This window comes from Oncorhynchus mykiss, chromosome 3, assembly GCF_013265735.2.
Source record: "Oncorhynchus mykiss isolate Arlee chromosome 3, USDA_OmykA_1.1, whole genome shotgun sequence".
Classification (NCBI taxonomy): domain Eukaryota; kingdom Metazoa; phylum Chordata; class Actinopteri; order Salmoniformes; family Salmonidae; genus Oncorhynchus; species Oncorhynchus mykiss.
This window is the reverse complement of record NC_048567.1, coordinates 78,068,522-78,082,609: the sequence shown is the minus strand read 5'-3', so window position 1 is coordinate 78,082,609 and position 14,088 is coordinate 78,068,522. Positions and strand designations below refer to the sequence as shown.

Sequence of the window (14,088 nt, the reverse complement as noted above, 5' to 3'; positions counted from 1 at the left end):
TCAAGACAAACAAACCTGTCCTGCCAATGCAGCCCTCTCCATAGATGTCCCTTGTGGTAGATATTAATTAACAAATGAGGAGAGCCAGAACCAATCACCAAATCTAGTTATACTTGATTTTATACAATCGTTATTTTACTTATTAATAAGGAAGCCGTCACAACATGCACACAGAGTGGATATAGTGAGAGCTCAATGATGCTGAGTTGGGGCAAGCCCGTGTGAATTTCACAATTTCCTGTTCTGCTAAGCATTCAAAATGTAACAAGTACTTTTGGGTGTCAGGGAAAAATTTATGAAGTAAAAAGTACAATATTTTCTTTAGGAATGTAGTGAAGTAAAAGTAGTCAAAAAAATATAAATAGTAAAGTACAGATACCCCAAAAAAACGACTTAAGTAGTACTTTAAAGTATTTTTACTTAAGTACTTCACACTACTGCGGTGAAGTAGAATTCAATCTTAGTCCTGGCGCTTTGCCTGTTCGATGGTTCGTCTGAGGGCGTAGCGGGATTTCTTATAAGTGTCCGGATTAGTGTCCTGCTCCTTCAAAGCGGCAGCTGATAGGATTCCTTATTGATTTCTTCAATATCATATAATTTGTCCCATACCCATTGCAGTGTTTTAGATATCAAAGAATGAGACATGTAGCTGTAACGGCGTTCTTCCTGGGAAGGAGAGGCGGACCAAAACGCAGCGTGGTTAGGGTTAAACATCTTTAATAAAGACGAATACCGAGAAAACACTACAAATATACAAAACAATAAATGTGAGAACCCGAAACAGTCCTGTGTGGTGAAACAGACATGGAAATAATCACCCACAAAAACCCAACACAAAACAGGCTACCTAAATATGGTTTCCAATCAGAGACAATGACTAACACCCGTCTCTGATTGAGAACCATATCAGGGGATTTGAACTTGCAACCTTCCAGTTACCAGCCCAATGCTCTAACCACTAGGCTACCCTGCCGCCCCACAGAGAGAGTCCATGCACATGTTTACTTCCAAACCTATTTAGGCTTGCCATAACAAAACGGTTGAAAACGTATTGACTCAAGACATTTGAGCTTTTCACTTTTAATTCATTTTATAAACATTTATAAAACGTAATTCCACTTTGACATTATGGGCTATTGTGTGTAGAGCAGTGACGCAAAATCCAAATGTCATCCATTTTTAAATTCAGGCTGCAACAACAATATCTGGAAACAGTCATGGGGTGCGAATACTTTCTGAAGGCACTGTAGTTAATTACTCATCAAGAAACAGTAAAAACACCTGGATCCCTTCCATATTGAAACCAAGAAGACTGAATAAGAAAGGAGAAATAAACCAGTTTACTGTTGTGCAATGTCACAATGCAATGAAGTCAATTACTATTGTAGATTCTCAAATTTAAATAAAAACTAAACGTTGGTTCTGGAAGTTCCAAGTTAACTCATAGATTTTAGGGTTTGTTATTAAGAAGAGAGAGGAAAGAGAGGGGATATTGTGCATCTCAGTTCTCCTTACAAGCCTTGCTCAACTTTTTTTCCCCTCTGCAAACCCACAGCTACTGAGGACTGGGCCAAACCAAAAGCATAATTAATGGGGGGGATCCAATCATAAAATGAGGAAATGAGTAGCACTGTGTGATGCAAAGACACAGAAAGCCAGTAGCAGCCTGGTGCTTTAGAGTGGGGGAAAAAATTAATCACGGTATATTGTTGAGGGGGGCAAATTGAGTCATCAACTTTCAACTCTCTGAAATGGCAACTGCTCACGAATGCGGGTGTGCGGGGGGGGCTGTAACAGTTGGGACATGAACCGGTGTTGTGTTTTCTTATCTTATCTTTTGCTGTCCCCAGACCACCTGGCCATGCTGCTGCTCCAGTTTCAACTGTTCAGCCTGCGGCTATGGAACCCTGACCTGTTCACCGGACTTGCTACCTGTCCCAGACCTGCTGTTTTCAACTTTCTAGAGAGTAGAGAGAGATACTCCTAATGATCAGCTATGAAAAGCCAACTGACATTTACTCCTGAGGTGCTGACTTGCTGCACTCTCGACAACTACTGTGATTATTATTTGACCATGCTGGTCATTTATGAACATTTGAACATCTTGGCCATGTTCTGTTATAATCTCCACCCGGCACAGCCAGAAGAGGACTGGCCACCCCTCATAGCCTGGTTCCTCTCTAGGTTTCTTCCTAGGTTTTGGCCTTTCTAGGGAGTTTTTCCTAGCCACTGTGCTTCTACACCTGCATTGCTTGCTGTTTGGGGTTTTAGGCTGGGTGTCTGTACAGCACTTTGAGATATCAGCTGATGTACGAAGGGCTATATAAATTGATTTGATTTGATTTGATTAATTGAGGCCTTCGTGTCCTTTGCAGTGACACCACTCCTCCCCATGAGGAGTCATCATGACATTGGGGGATGTGTCAGGGGAGGGGTTAAAAAAAAGTTTTGACAGAGAGAAGCCACAATAGTTCACAGTGCAGGAGAGAGACCAGAAGGACACTATAAATGCCCACTGGGCACACACTGGTTGAGAATCAACGTTGTTTCCACGTCATTTCCATTAAGTTACGTTGAACCAGGGCATTTCTAGGACAGCGAGATGTTTCATACGTAATTGCCCAAGAGGAAGGCAGGTCTGTACTTCACGCGCTGAATGATACACCCTATGACGGCTTCCGGTGGGGGCGGTCCTGCTTTGTAGCATTTCGCAAAAGGCTGTGTGTTATACTGATTGCACTATAGGTGTTTGTGAGTTTAGATATGGTTGTCCTTGTTCCATCGGATGTCTTTCAGCAATGTTCCTATTGGTGGATTCATTACAACAACAAAAAATAATCCGGTCTCTGAAAGACTACAACTTGTGTTTCGTCTTCTGGCCCCAGTCTGTCCCCCAAGGCGGGCTTTTTTTTTTTAAAGGAGGCAGACACTAACAACACAAACCTTCGGGTAAAATTGAAAGTACTGACCAGAAGCAATGGCTTCAAGTGATCCTCTCATGAACACGAATTTGATGATGGAGAATTAGTTTTTACTGTTCTATTAGCTACATGGCGACATTCCCAGCAGCATACCACCCTGCACACCACCCTGCATACCACCCAGCATACCACCCTGCATACCAGCCAGCATACCACCCTGCATACCACCCTGCATACCACCCTGCATACCACCCTGCATACCACCCAGCATACCACCCTGCATACCACCCTGCATACCAGCCTGCATACCACCCTGCATACCAGCCAGCATACCACCCTGCATACCAGCCAGCATACCACCCTGCATACCAGCCAGCATACCACCCTGCATACCAGCCAGCATACCACCCAGCATACCACCCTGCATACCACCCAGCATACCACCCTGCATACCACCCTGCATACCACCCAGCATACCACCCTGCATACCACCCAGCATACCACCCTGCATACCAGCCAGCATACCACCCTGCATACCAGCCAGCATACCACCCAGCATACCACCCTGCATACCACCCAGCATACCACCCTGCATACCACCCAGCATACCACCCTGCATACCACCCTGCATACCACCCAGCATACCACCCTGCATACCACCCAGCATACCACCCTGCATACCACCCAGCATACCACCCAGCATACCACCCTGCATACCACCCTGCATACCACTGCTGGCTTGCTTCTGAAGCTAAGCAGGGTTGGTCCTGGTCAGTTCCTGGATGGGAGACCAGACGCTGTTGGAGGGCCAGTAGGAGGCACTCTTTCCTCTGGTCTAAAAAAAATATATCCCAATCCCCCAGGGCAGTGATTGGGGACACAACTCTACCGACATGTACATACTACCTCAACTAACCGGTGCCCCCGCACATATACTCTGTACCGGCACCCCCCTGTATATATTGTTATTTTTTAATGCTGCTCTTTAATTACTTGTTACTTTTATCTCTTATTCTTATCCGTATTTTTTTTAAACTGCACTGTTGGTTAGGGGCTCGTAAGTAAGCATTTCACTCTAAGGTCTGTTGTATTCGTTGCATTTGACTAATAAAATTGGATTTGAATTTTGATTTGATGTCCAAGTAGATTTAAGTCAAAACTCTACTGTCTTCTTGGAACATCGACTGTCTTCTTGGAACATCGACTGTCTTCTTGGAACATCGACTGTCTTCTTGGAACATCGACTGTTCTCTTGGAACATCGACTGTCTTCTTGGTAAATCGACTGTCTTCTTGGAACATCGACTGTCTTCTTGGAACATCGACTGTCTTCTTGGAACATCGACTGTTCTCTTGGAACATCGACTGTCTTCTTGGTAAATCGACTGTCTTCTTGGAACATCGACTGTCTTCTTGGAACATTGACTGTCTTCTTGGAACATCAACTGTTCTCTCGGAACATCGACTGTCTTCTTGGAACATCGACTGTCTTCTTGGAACATCGACTGTCTTCTTGGAACATCGACTGTCTTCTTGGAACATCGACTGTTCTCTTGGAACATCGACTGTCTTCTTGGAACATCGACTGTTCTCTCGGAACATCGACTGTCTTCTTGGAACATCGACTGTCTTCTTGGAACATCGACTGTTCTCTCGGAACATCGACTGTTCTCTTGGAACATCGACTGTCTTCTTGGAACATCGACTGTTCTCTTGGTAAGCAACTCCAGCGTAGATTTGGCCTTGTGTTGTAGGTTATTGTCCTGCTGAAAGGTGTATATTTTTTTATTGCAGTCACTGCAATGTTGATCCATTCACAGTTTTCTTCCATCACAGCCATTGAACTCTGTAGCCGTTTTAAAATCACCAATGGCCTCATGGTAACATCCCTGAGCAGTTTCCTTCCTGTCCTGCAACTCAGTTCTGAAGGACGACTGTATCTTTGATGTGTCTGAGCGGTTTAATACATAATCCGCAACATAATTATTAACTTGACCAGGCTTAAAGATATATTCAATGTCTGATTTGTTATTGTTGCCCATCTACCAATCCCTGCCCTTCATTATGAGGCTTTCGAAAAGCTCCCTTGTCTTTGTGGTTGAACCTGTGCTTGAAATTCAATACTTGACTGAGGAACCTTACAGATGTTATATGTATGACAGACAGAAGAAGGGGCAGTCATTACAAAAATAATTTCAACCCCTATTATTTCACACAGAGTGAGGTCAGAAAAGTATTCATACCACCTTGACTGAGGAACCTTACAGATGTTGTATGTATGACAGACAGAAGAAGGGGCAGTCATTACAAAAATAATTTCAACCCCTATTATTTCATACAGAGTGAGGTCAGAAAAGTATTCATACCCCCTTGACTTATTTGTATGTGCATTTATTATTGATCTCCATTAGTTCCTGCCCAGACAGCAGCTATTCTTCCTGGGGTCCAGCAAAAAAATAAAGCAGCTACAGGGCATTCAGAAAGCATTCAGGCCCCTTCCTGATAGTAATTATTATTATTTATACATTTGCAAACATTTCTAGAAACCTGTTGTTGCTTTGTCATTATGTGGTATTGTGTGTAGATTGATGAGGATAAAAAAAAATCCATTATAGAATAAGGCTGTAATGCAACAAAATGTGGAAAAAGTCAAGGGGTTTGAGTACTTTCTGAATGCGCTGTATATACCATTTCATAAACCTTGTTTTGGTTGTAATAGTGTTATATTGGAGTAAGGTTGGTTGTTGGTGCAATTATTATTATTTTTTATCCCTTTTTAATTTTTGTATCACAAATGTAATGTGATTGAACACGCACTAACGCTGCGACGCGCACAAACAACATGTGCGAACGTCATAATACCAAGGAAGAAGAAGGGATCCAATCCCATGACAGGTCCATGGACTCCACCCTGCAAAAAAAAAGAGGCTTTCCAGGGCCTGGTAGATATTTCACTGATATGTTGAAAGAATCCGGGCAACACCCTATTACCAAACCCACGCATCCTGTACAGACTTGTCACTCATTCTTCCTGCTCCCGCGTCGAAACAAAATGGCGACGGGTGGTTTATCTCGGGAGCATTTTATCTGCTCTGTCTGTCTCGATGTCTTCTCCAACCCCGTCACTATTCCCTGTGGACACAACTTCTGCCAGGGATGCATACAGTCCTACTGGAACAAAGGGGAGTGCAGCTGCCCTCTGTGTATGAGAAAGTTCGCTGAGAGACCTGAGCTGGCCATGAACCATGTTCTAGACGCCCTGTCCAACACTCTCAGATTGGCGGAGCCACATCGTAAACCAGCGAAAATCTCCATTCTTCCCAGGAAAATGGCAGGGAAGTGTACATCTATAGTTGAAGAACTGGCCCAGCCAAGGGATGTGAACACATTATGTGGTGAACATGGTCAACCTCTGTCTCTGTTCTGCCTGGATGATAAGGCTCTGATCTGCGCTCAATGTGACTCTCTGGGTCATAAGACCCACAAAACCACACCTGCAGAGGAACAGATCCCCCAAATGAAGGTAAGGAGAGAAATGAGTATGAATAATGACCAATAATTACTCTAGAGTATAATGTCTACTGTAACTTTAAACGGCAGTATCTCTGTGCGTGTAAATAAAATGCCCTGAATTTACAGCAGAGAGTGCTGAAAGAGCTGCTTGCCAAAAAGAACAATGTGTGCATGGTAAAGACGGAGATTCTCAAAGCCAAGAACACCATGGAGTCATTCAAGGTACGGTACTAACCAGATTTCCATCCAACCTCTTAGTGAGTAAAGTACATGTTGGATAAATGTTTTAATGACAGGCCTGATGGAAACCGTTTTATTGTTGTTGTAAACTTTCCAAATGTCGACAAAAACTAAATGCTTCAGAGAAGGTGGGATTTTTTTTTGTGTCGGTAAAATGAATTATGCTAGAAATATCGGTGGAAACTTTTTTCTTTATATGCGCAAATATTGATATAATAACCTTCATATCGAAGTAAACTTGGAGTCAAGCGATGACGTGTTGTGTGGTTTTCCCACTACGACTCGTCGGCAAAGATGAATGTCGCCATTTGGATGGAAACCTAGCTACTGTTTAATGTATTTATATGAAAAAGACTGTGGATGAGTTGAGCCACAGTGAAATGTCATGGTTACAGAGTTCTTTCCATCTACAAACCCTCTGATTCTATTCTAGAATATGATTACGAGGCCATTTCATATGTAATAGGAAGCCTCTGTAACATATAAAACTGGTTATTGGGAGGAAGATGAACTAAAACAAGAGCAAGAAAACAAACACTAGAAAACATCCACTGTGTCATGTATTTTTTGTTCCGACACCTCTTCCTGTCAGATCTCTGCCAGTCTACAGAAACAAGAACAGCAGACAAATTTCATCATGCTGATCTCAGCCATCACAGAGGAGCAGAAACAACTGCTGACCTCAATGGAGGAGAAAGAGAAAGAGATGCTGCTGAAAACAGAGAGTGAGGTTCAGAAGATGGAGAAGAGATTCAAGAGCTTGGAGGATGAGGTCACTGGGATGGAGCTCGCATTGCAGGGTGAAGAACCCGGGAGGTTGCTTCAGGTGAATTTACACTTTGTTTCAACAAATATTTACCAACTCGAGCCCAAATGGTCAAAGTGGACTTTGAGCTGACGTCTGCCTTACTGGTGTCATATATATATATATATATATATATATATATATATATATATATATATATATATATATATATATATATATATTATTTTCAGGATTGTCTGTAAAACCCTGATGAAGGCCACAAGCTGAAACATGTTGGTTTTTAATGACAACACAGCAGTTCTAGGATCAACTTCCATTGTCCTCCAAGAGTGGCTAAATATCCTCCTGTTTTCAGGATTACAATGCCCTGCAGAAAGGCTCAGTTGATGCATCTCCATACTGTGTCAGTCTGGACCCAGAGGAGAGACTTGTTCAGGCAGGAGAACTCAAAGAGAGGCTCCACAAGGAGATTGACAGGATCTGGAAGGGTCAGTACATTCATTTAATAAGTACCGTGTGATTAGACTATTTCCAGTAATTCAGGAAGACAAACTGCAGCTATTCATAAAAACATTATTGTCTTCCATGACTATTTTCTTCGATCCACAGACCAAGGTTCTGGCGCTAGGACAGCTTTACGTGTAGATCCCACAGCCTGTCGGTGTTCACTGTCAACACTGAAACAATGTAAGTATAATGAATCTGATTTGATTTTAACATGTATGTTATATTCACTGTGAAAGTCTCTGGTATTGAGCAATACGTCCATGTAGTCTAATGGTTCAGTACTAGACATACACAATATCTGATATCAGAGCCTATTGTGTACAGTTGACACACAACACTAATCAAACTGTTAAGAGTGGGTAAACACTCCACAATAGATCTTGCACAACAGTTCTGGTTTTATGCTCTGTCATATCTGACACTGACCTCGAATTAAATCCTAATTTCTAGAACATTTGGAAATTGTGATACTCAAAATAGTAAAACAATTATTGTTTTTAACTTAAAGGCGTTAACTAATTTCAGTGTTTCTTTTTTTGGGGGGCCGGGCAGGCAGACGCATTTGGGAAGTTACGCCTTCATCAGAGCATCTAAAGATGTGCCAAAACTGTTGTATTTTTATATGCAGGTGCCTAGGTGATAATTACAATTGCCTCACCTGTGTGAAGGTGGTACATAGTGGTAATAAAAACATTAGTGAACAAATTATTGTTACTATATATATGTGTGTGTGTGTGTGTGTGTGTACACACACACATATCACACATTTGAGAATTGTGGTGCATTTAGTTCCTATTGCACAGTAATGCCTACAAAAATAGATGTTTTTGGGAATAGAAAAATAAACATCTGGATAGAAAGATTGTGATTGAATGTAGGAAATTATACATATTGTATAAGCATTAAAAATACAGTGCAGCTATATAATCTATTAAAAAAAAAGGTCTGAATGAGAAATCATCACTTGGACCTCAAGGATGAGAGTATTTTAGGGAGGTTACCCCCTCTGATAGGTGTGACCTGTTCTAGACCCACAAAAGCATAAAGAGGACGGTGGGCCGTGTTTGCCTTCCAAATAGTGTTTTACCATAGCATATTCAATATTACCATTAACGATGACTGTTTTTAAGTATTCTTGACTGAATCAACAGATGAAAAGACCATCACCTTGGATCCCAATTCTGTCGGGAGACATATCTGGCTATCTCTGGACATGACCAGTGCTAGGAACACATACCCACACATCCAGCCCCACACCCTGCACCCAGAGCGACTCAAACGGAGTGAAATGGTGAGGGGTGCTCAAGGCTTCAGTAGAGGCTGTCACTACTGGCAAGTGCACTTTAAGAATCTTCCCAGTGGATCACAGGAGGACTCGTATTGTGAGGTTGGGGTGATGTACAAGGAAAACGCTGGCGAAATGAAGGAGAGTTGGCACATACGGTTTTCCACCTCTCAGACTACGCTATATGCAAATTCAGGTAAAACAGTTCATACCATAACCACTGGTAACAACTCTCTTAGCAGCATTCATGTGTATTTAGACTGTGACTCTGGAATCCTTGCTGTGTACGGTAATGTATCGAGTACTGTAGTAAATATACATAAAATTAACTTAGTTTACTCTTTCAACACCAAATTCAGTGAACCTCTGTACCCCATGTTTGTAATCCCTAAAGGGGCAGATATTAGGTTCAATTAGGGGACCCAGAATGATGAATATACCCATCTGTAGATTTGTAGTCATGGAAAAGTTGCATAATCTAAATTGTTAAGTTGGAATGCAATCTGTTTTTTGTACACTGTTATAAGAAAAAGTAAAACGGCACAATTGATAGTTGTGTACTTATTAAGCACGATGCTTGCTGTGACCGCACAGGAAATGGGACTTTACCTCATTGACGTATTAAAAGATCAATATCTTGTTTTTGCTTTTTGTTGGTACAATTTTTATCATAGATTTTCTGTAATGTCAGATTGCTGGGTGGGTGAGGGTTTAAACACTCAAAAATGTGCACTTGATGAAATTGATGGATTGAAATATCAATAAAAATGCAACGTAACAAAAAACGATTTTCGTTCTTTAACCCTGTTGTCTTTTACTAACACATATTCAAATATACTGGAAGTTTCCTGGATCGAATCCCCGATCTGACAGAACCTGTCGTTCTGCCCCTGAACAAGGCAGTTAACCCACTGTTCCCCGGTAGGCCGTCACTGAATAAGAATTTGTTCATAACTGACTTGCCTCGTTAAATGAGATATATAGTGTTACAGCAGTGCCCCCTGCTGGTAGTTTAGTGTATCTATTCCTTCCTGCTTGTACAGCACCCTTGGAGCACACATCGACAGATTATAGATTTTTAAAAAAAAAACAGTATTCAAACCAGCAACCTTTCGGCCCAACACTCTGACCTCGAGGCTACTGTGCCCAGCCCGTGCCCCCCCCCCCCCCCCCCCCCTCTCTCAATGTGAACTGTTGATGTGGTGAAGTATTTTCACTTTAGAGTTCTGGGTCACCTAGGTTACATACTGCTGTGGTATTACACATTAAGGTTACCATGACTTTCAAACTGGTGCATATTCTTTCCTCTGTATAGAAATACAAGTCAACATAATGGAAACACTGAAGTAAATGAGGGAAACAAAAGTACTTAGAAAGAAGGTGATTCCATCCCATCATGCTTAGTCATGTATAAAAATACCCAGTTGACCATTATGTTTGCAAACAGACATCTCAGTGTCTTTGAAAGAGGGGCCTCAAAGGAGCATAGGGGGTTTAAAGTGTGCGACCATATTATCTCCCAAGATAATTCTCCTCCGTCATCTTTACATCCCACCTCAAGCTGATATCTCGACGGCACTCAAAGAACTTCACTGGACTTTATGCAAACCTGAAACCACATATCCTGAGGATGCATTTATTGTAGCCGGAGATTTTTAACAAAGCAAATCTGAGAACTGCCCAAGTTCTATCAACATATTGACTGTACTACTCGCGCTACAAAGACTCTCGACCATTGCTATTCAAACTTCAAGAATGCTTACAAGGCCCTCCCCCGCCCTCCTTTTGGCAAATCTGACCATGACTCCATCTTGCTCCTCCCGTCCTATAGGCAGAAACTCAAACAGGAATTAACCGTGGTTCGTACTATTCAACGCTGGCCTGACCAATCGGAATCCATGCTTCAGGATTGTTTTGATCATGTGGACTGGGATATGTTCCGGGTAGCTTGCCAAAATAATCTAGGCGCATACACAGATACGGTGACTGAGTTTATAAGGAAGTGTATAGGAGATGTAGAACCCACTGTGACTAAAACCTACCCTAACCAGAAACCGTGGATAGATGGTAGCATTCGTGCGAAACTGAAAGCGCAAACTATCGCCTTTAACCATGGCAAGGCGACTGGTAATATGGCAGAATATAAACAGTGTAGTTATTCACTCCGCAAGGCAATAAAACAAGCTAAACGTCAGTATAGAGATAAAGTAGAGTCACAATTCAACGGCTCAGACACGAGATGTATGTGGCAGGGTCTACAGACAATCATGGACTACAAACTGAAAACCAGCCACGTCACCGAGACTGACGTTTTGCTTCCGGACAGGCAAAACATTTAAACGTGTTAACCCTCGCAAGGCTGCCGGCCCAGACGGCATCCCAAGCCGGGTCCTCAGAGCATGCGCAGACCAGCTGGCTGGTGTGTTTATGGGCATATTCAATCTCTCCCTATCCTAGTCTGCTGTCCTCACATGCTTCAATATGGCCACCAATGTTCCTGTACCCAAGAAGGCAAAGGTAACTGAACTTAATGACTATCACACTAGCACTCGCCTCTGTCATCATGAAGTACTTTGAGAGACTAGTCAAGGATCATATCACCTCTACCTTACCTGCAACCCTAGACCCACTTCAATTTGCTTACCCCCCCCCCCCCCCCCCCCCCCCAATAGATCCACAGACGATGCAATCGCCATCACTCTGCACACTGCCCTATCCCATCTGGACAAGAGGAATACCTACGTAAGAATGCTGTTTATTGACTATAGCTCAGCATTCAACACCATAGTACCCTCCAATCTCATTATTAAGTTTGAGGCCTTGGGTCTGGACCCCACCCTGTGCAGCTGGGTCCTGGACTTCCAGATGGGCCGCCCCCAGGTGTTGAACGTAGGAAACATCACCTCCACTCCGCTGATCCTCAACAATGGGGCCCCACAAGGGTGCGTGCTTAGCCCCCTCCTGTACTCCCTGTTCACCCATGACTGTATGGCCAAGCACGCCTCCAACTCAATCATCAAGTTTGAGTGTGGTGCCTGGAAAAAAACCTCTCACTCACCGTCAACAAAACAAAATAGATGATCGTGGACTTCCGGAACAGCGGAGGGTGCGCCCCCCTATCCACATCGATGGGACCGCAGTCAAGAAGGTAGAAAGCTTCAAGTTCCTTGGCATACACATCATTGACAAACTGAAATAGACCATCCAAACAGACAGTGTGGTGAAGAAGGTGCAACAGAGCCTCTTCAACTTCAGGAGGCTAAAGAAATTTGGCTTGTCACCTAAAACCCTCACAAACTTTTACAGATGCACCATTGAAAGCATCCTGTTGGGCTGTATCACCGCCTGGTACGGCAACTGCACCACCCTCAACCGCAAAGCTCTCCAGAGGGTGGTGCGGTCTGCCCAACGCATTACCTGGGGAAAACTACCTGCCCTCCAGGACACCTACAGCACCCAATGTCACAGGAAGGCCAAAAATATCATCAAGGATATCAACCACCCAAGCCACTGCCTGTTCACCCCGTTATCATCCAGAAGGCGAGGTCGATATCGGTGCATCAAAGCTGGGACCGAGAGACTGAAAAACAGCTTCTATCTCAAGGCCATCAGACTGTTAAACAGCCATCACTAGCACATTAGAAGCTTCTGCCTATATGCAAAGACTAGAAATCACTGGCCATTTTAAGGAATGGAAACTAGTCACTTTAATAATGTTTACATACCTGGCATTACTCATCTCATAAGTACATACTCTGTTCTATACTATTCTACGGTATCTCATTCACTTAATGTTTACATATCTTGCATTACTCATGTCATATATACACTACCAGTCAAAAGTTTTAAAACACCTACTCTTTCAAGGGTTTTTCTTTATTTTTACTATTTCCCCATGAAACATCCTGTTTTTACAGTACCAGTCAAAAGTTTGGACACAACTACTCATTCAGGGGTTTATTGTTAATTGCAAAGTTTTCTACATTGTAAAATAATAGTGAAGACATCAAAACTATGAAATAACACATATGGAATCATGTAGTAACCAAAAAAGTGTTAAACAAATCAAAATATATTTAAGATTCTTCAAATAGCCACCCTTTGCCTTGATGACAGCTTTGCACACTCTTGGCATTCTCTCAACCAGCTTCACCTGGAATGCTTTTCCAACAGTCTTGAATGAGTTCCCACATATGCTAAGCACTTGTTGACTGCTTTTCCTTCACTCTGCGGTTCAACTCATCCCAAACCATCTCAATTTGGTTGAGGTCAGGGGTTTGTGGAGGCCAGGTCATCTGATGCAACACTCCATCACTCTCCTTGGTAAAATAGTCATTACACAGCCTGGAGGTGTGTTGGGTCATTGTCAATTTGAAAAACAAATGATAGTCCCACAAAGCCCAAATCAGATGGGATGGCGTATCGCTGCAGAATGCTGTGGTAGCCATGCTGGTTAAGTGTGCCTTGAATTCTAAATAAATCACAGACAGTGTCAACAGAAAAGCAACCCCACACCATAATACCTCCTCCTCCATGCTTTACGGTGTGAAATACACATACGGAGATCATCCGTTCACCCACACAACATCTCACAAAGACATGGTGGTTGGAACAAAAAAATCTCAAATTTGGACTCCAGACCAAAGAACAAATTTCCACCGGTCTAATGTCTTTTGCTTGTTTTTTTTGGCCCAAGCAAGTCTCTTCTTATTATTAGTTTCCTTTAGTAGTGGTTTCTTCTGTAGCAATTTGACCATGAAGGCCTGATTCACGCAGTCTCCTCTGAACAGTTGATGTTGAGATGTGCCTGTTACTTGAACTCTGTGAAGCTATTTCTGAGGCTGGTAAATCTAATGA

The 14,088-nt window shown here is 42.6% G+C and overlaps 1 protein-coding gene across 1 annotated transcript; it reads left to right on the top strand.

Moving 5' to 3' along the window:
- The first annotated feature begins 5,829 nt into the window (after positions 1–5,829).
- On the top strand, positions 5,830–10,019 carry LOC110520634 (E3 ubiquitin-protein ligase TRIM11). Its single transcript, XM_021598044.2, has 6 exons — positions 5,830–6,443; positions 6,560–6,655; positions 7,266–7,499; positions 7,795–7,927; positions 8,049–8,126; positions 9,098–10,019. Exons 1-6 carry the CDS (start codon positions 5,880–5,882, stop codon positions 9,646–9,648), a joined length of 1,656 nt encoding a protein of 551 aa, XP_021453719.2. The 5' UTR covers positions 5,830–5,879; the 3' UTR covers positions 9,649–10,019.
- Positions 10,020–14,088: the final 4,069 nt, after the last annotated feature.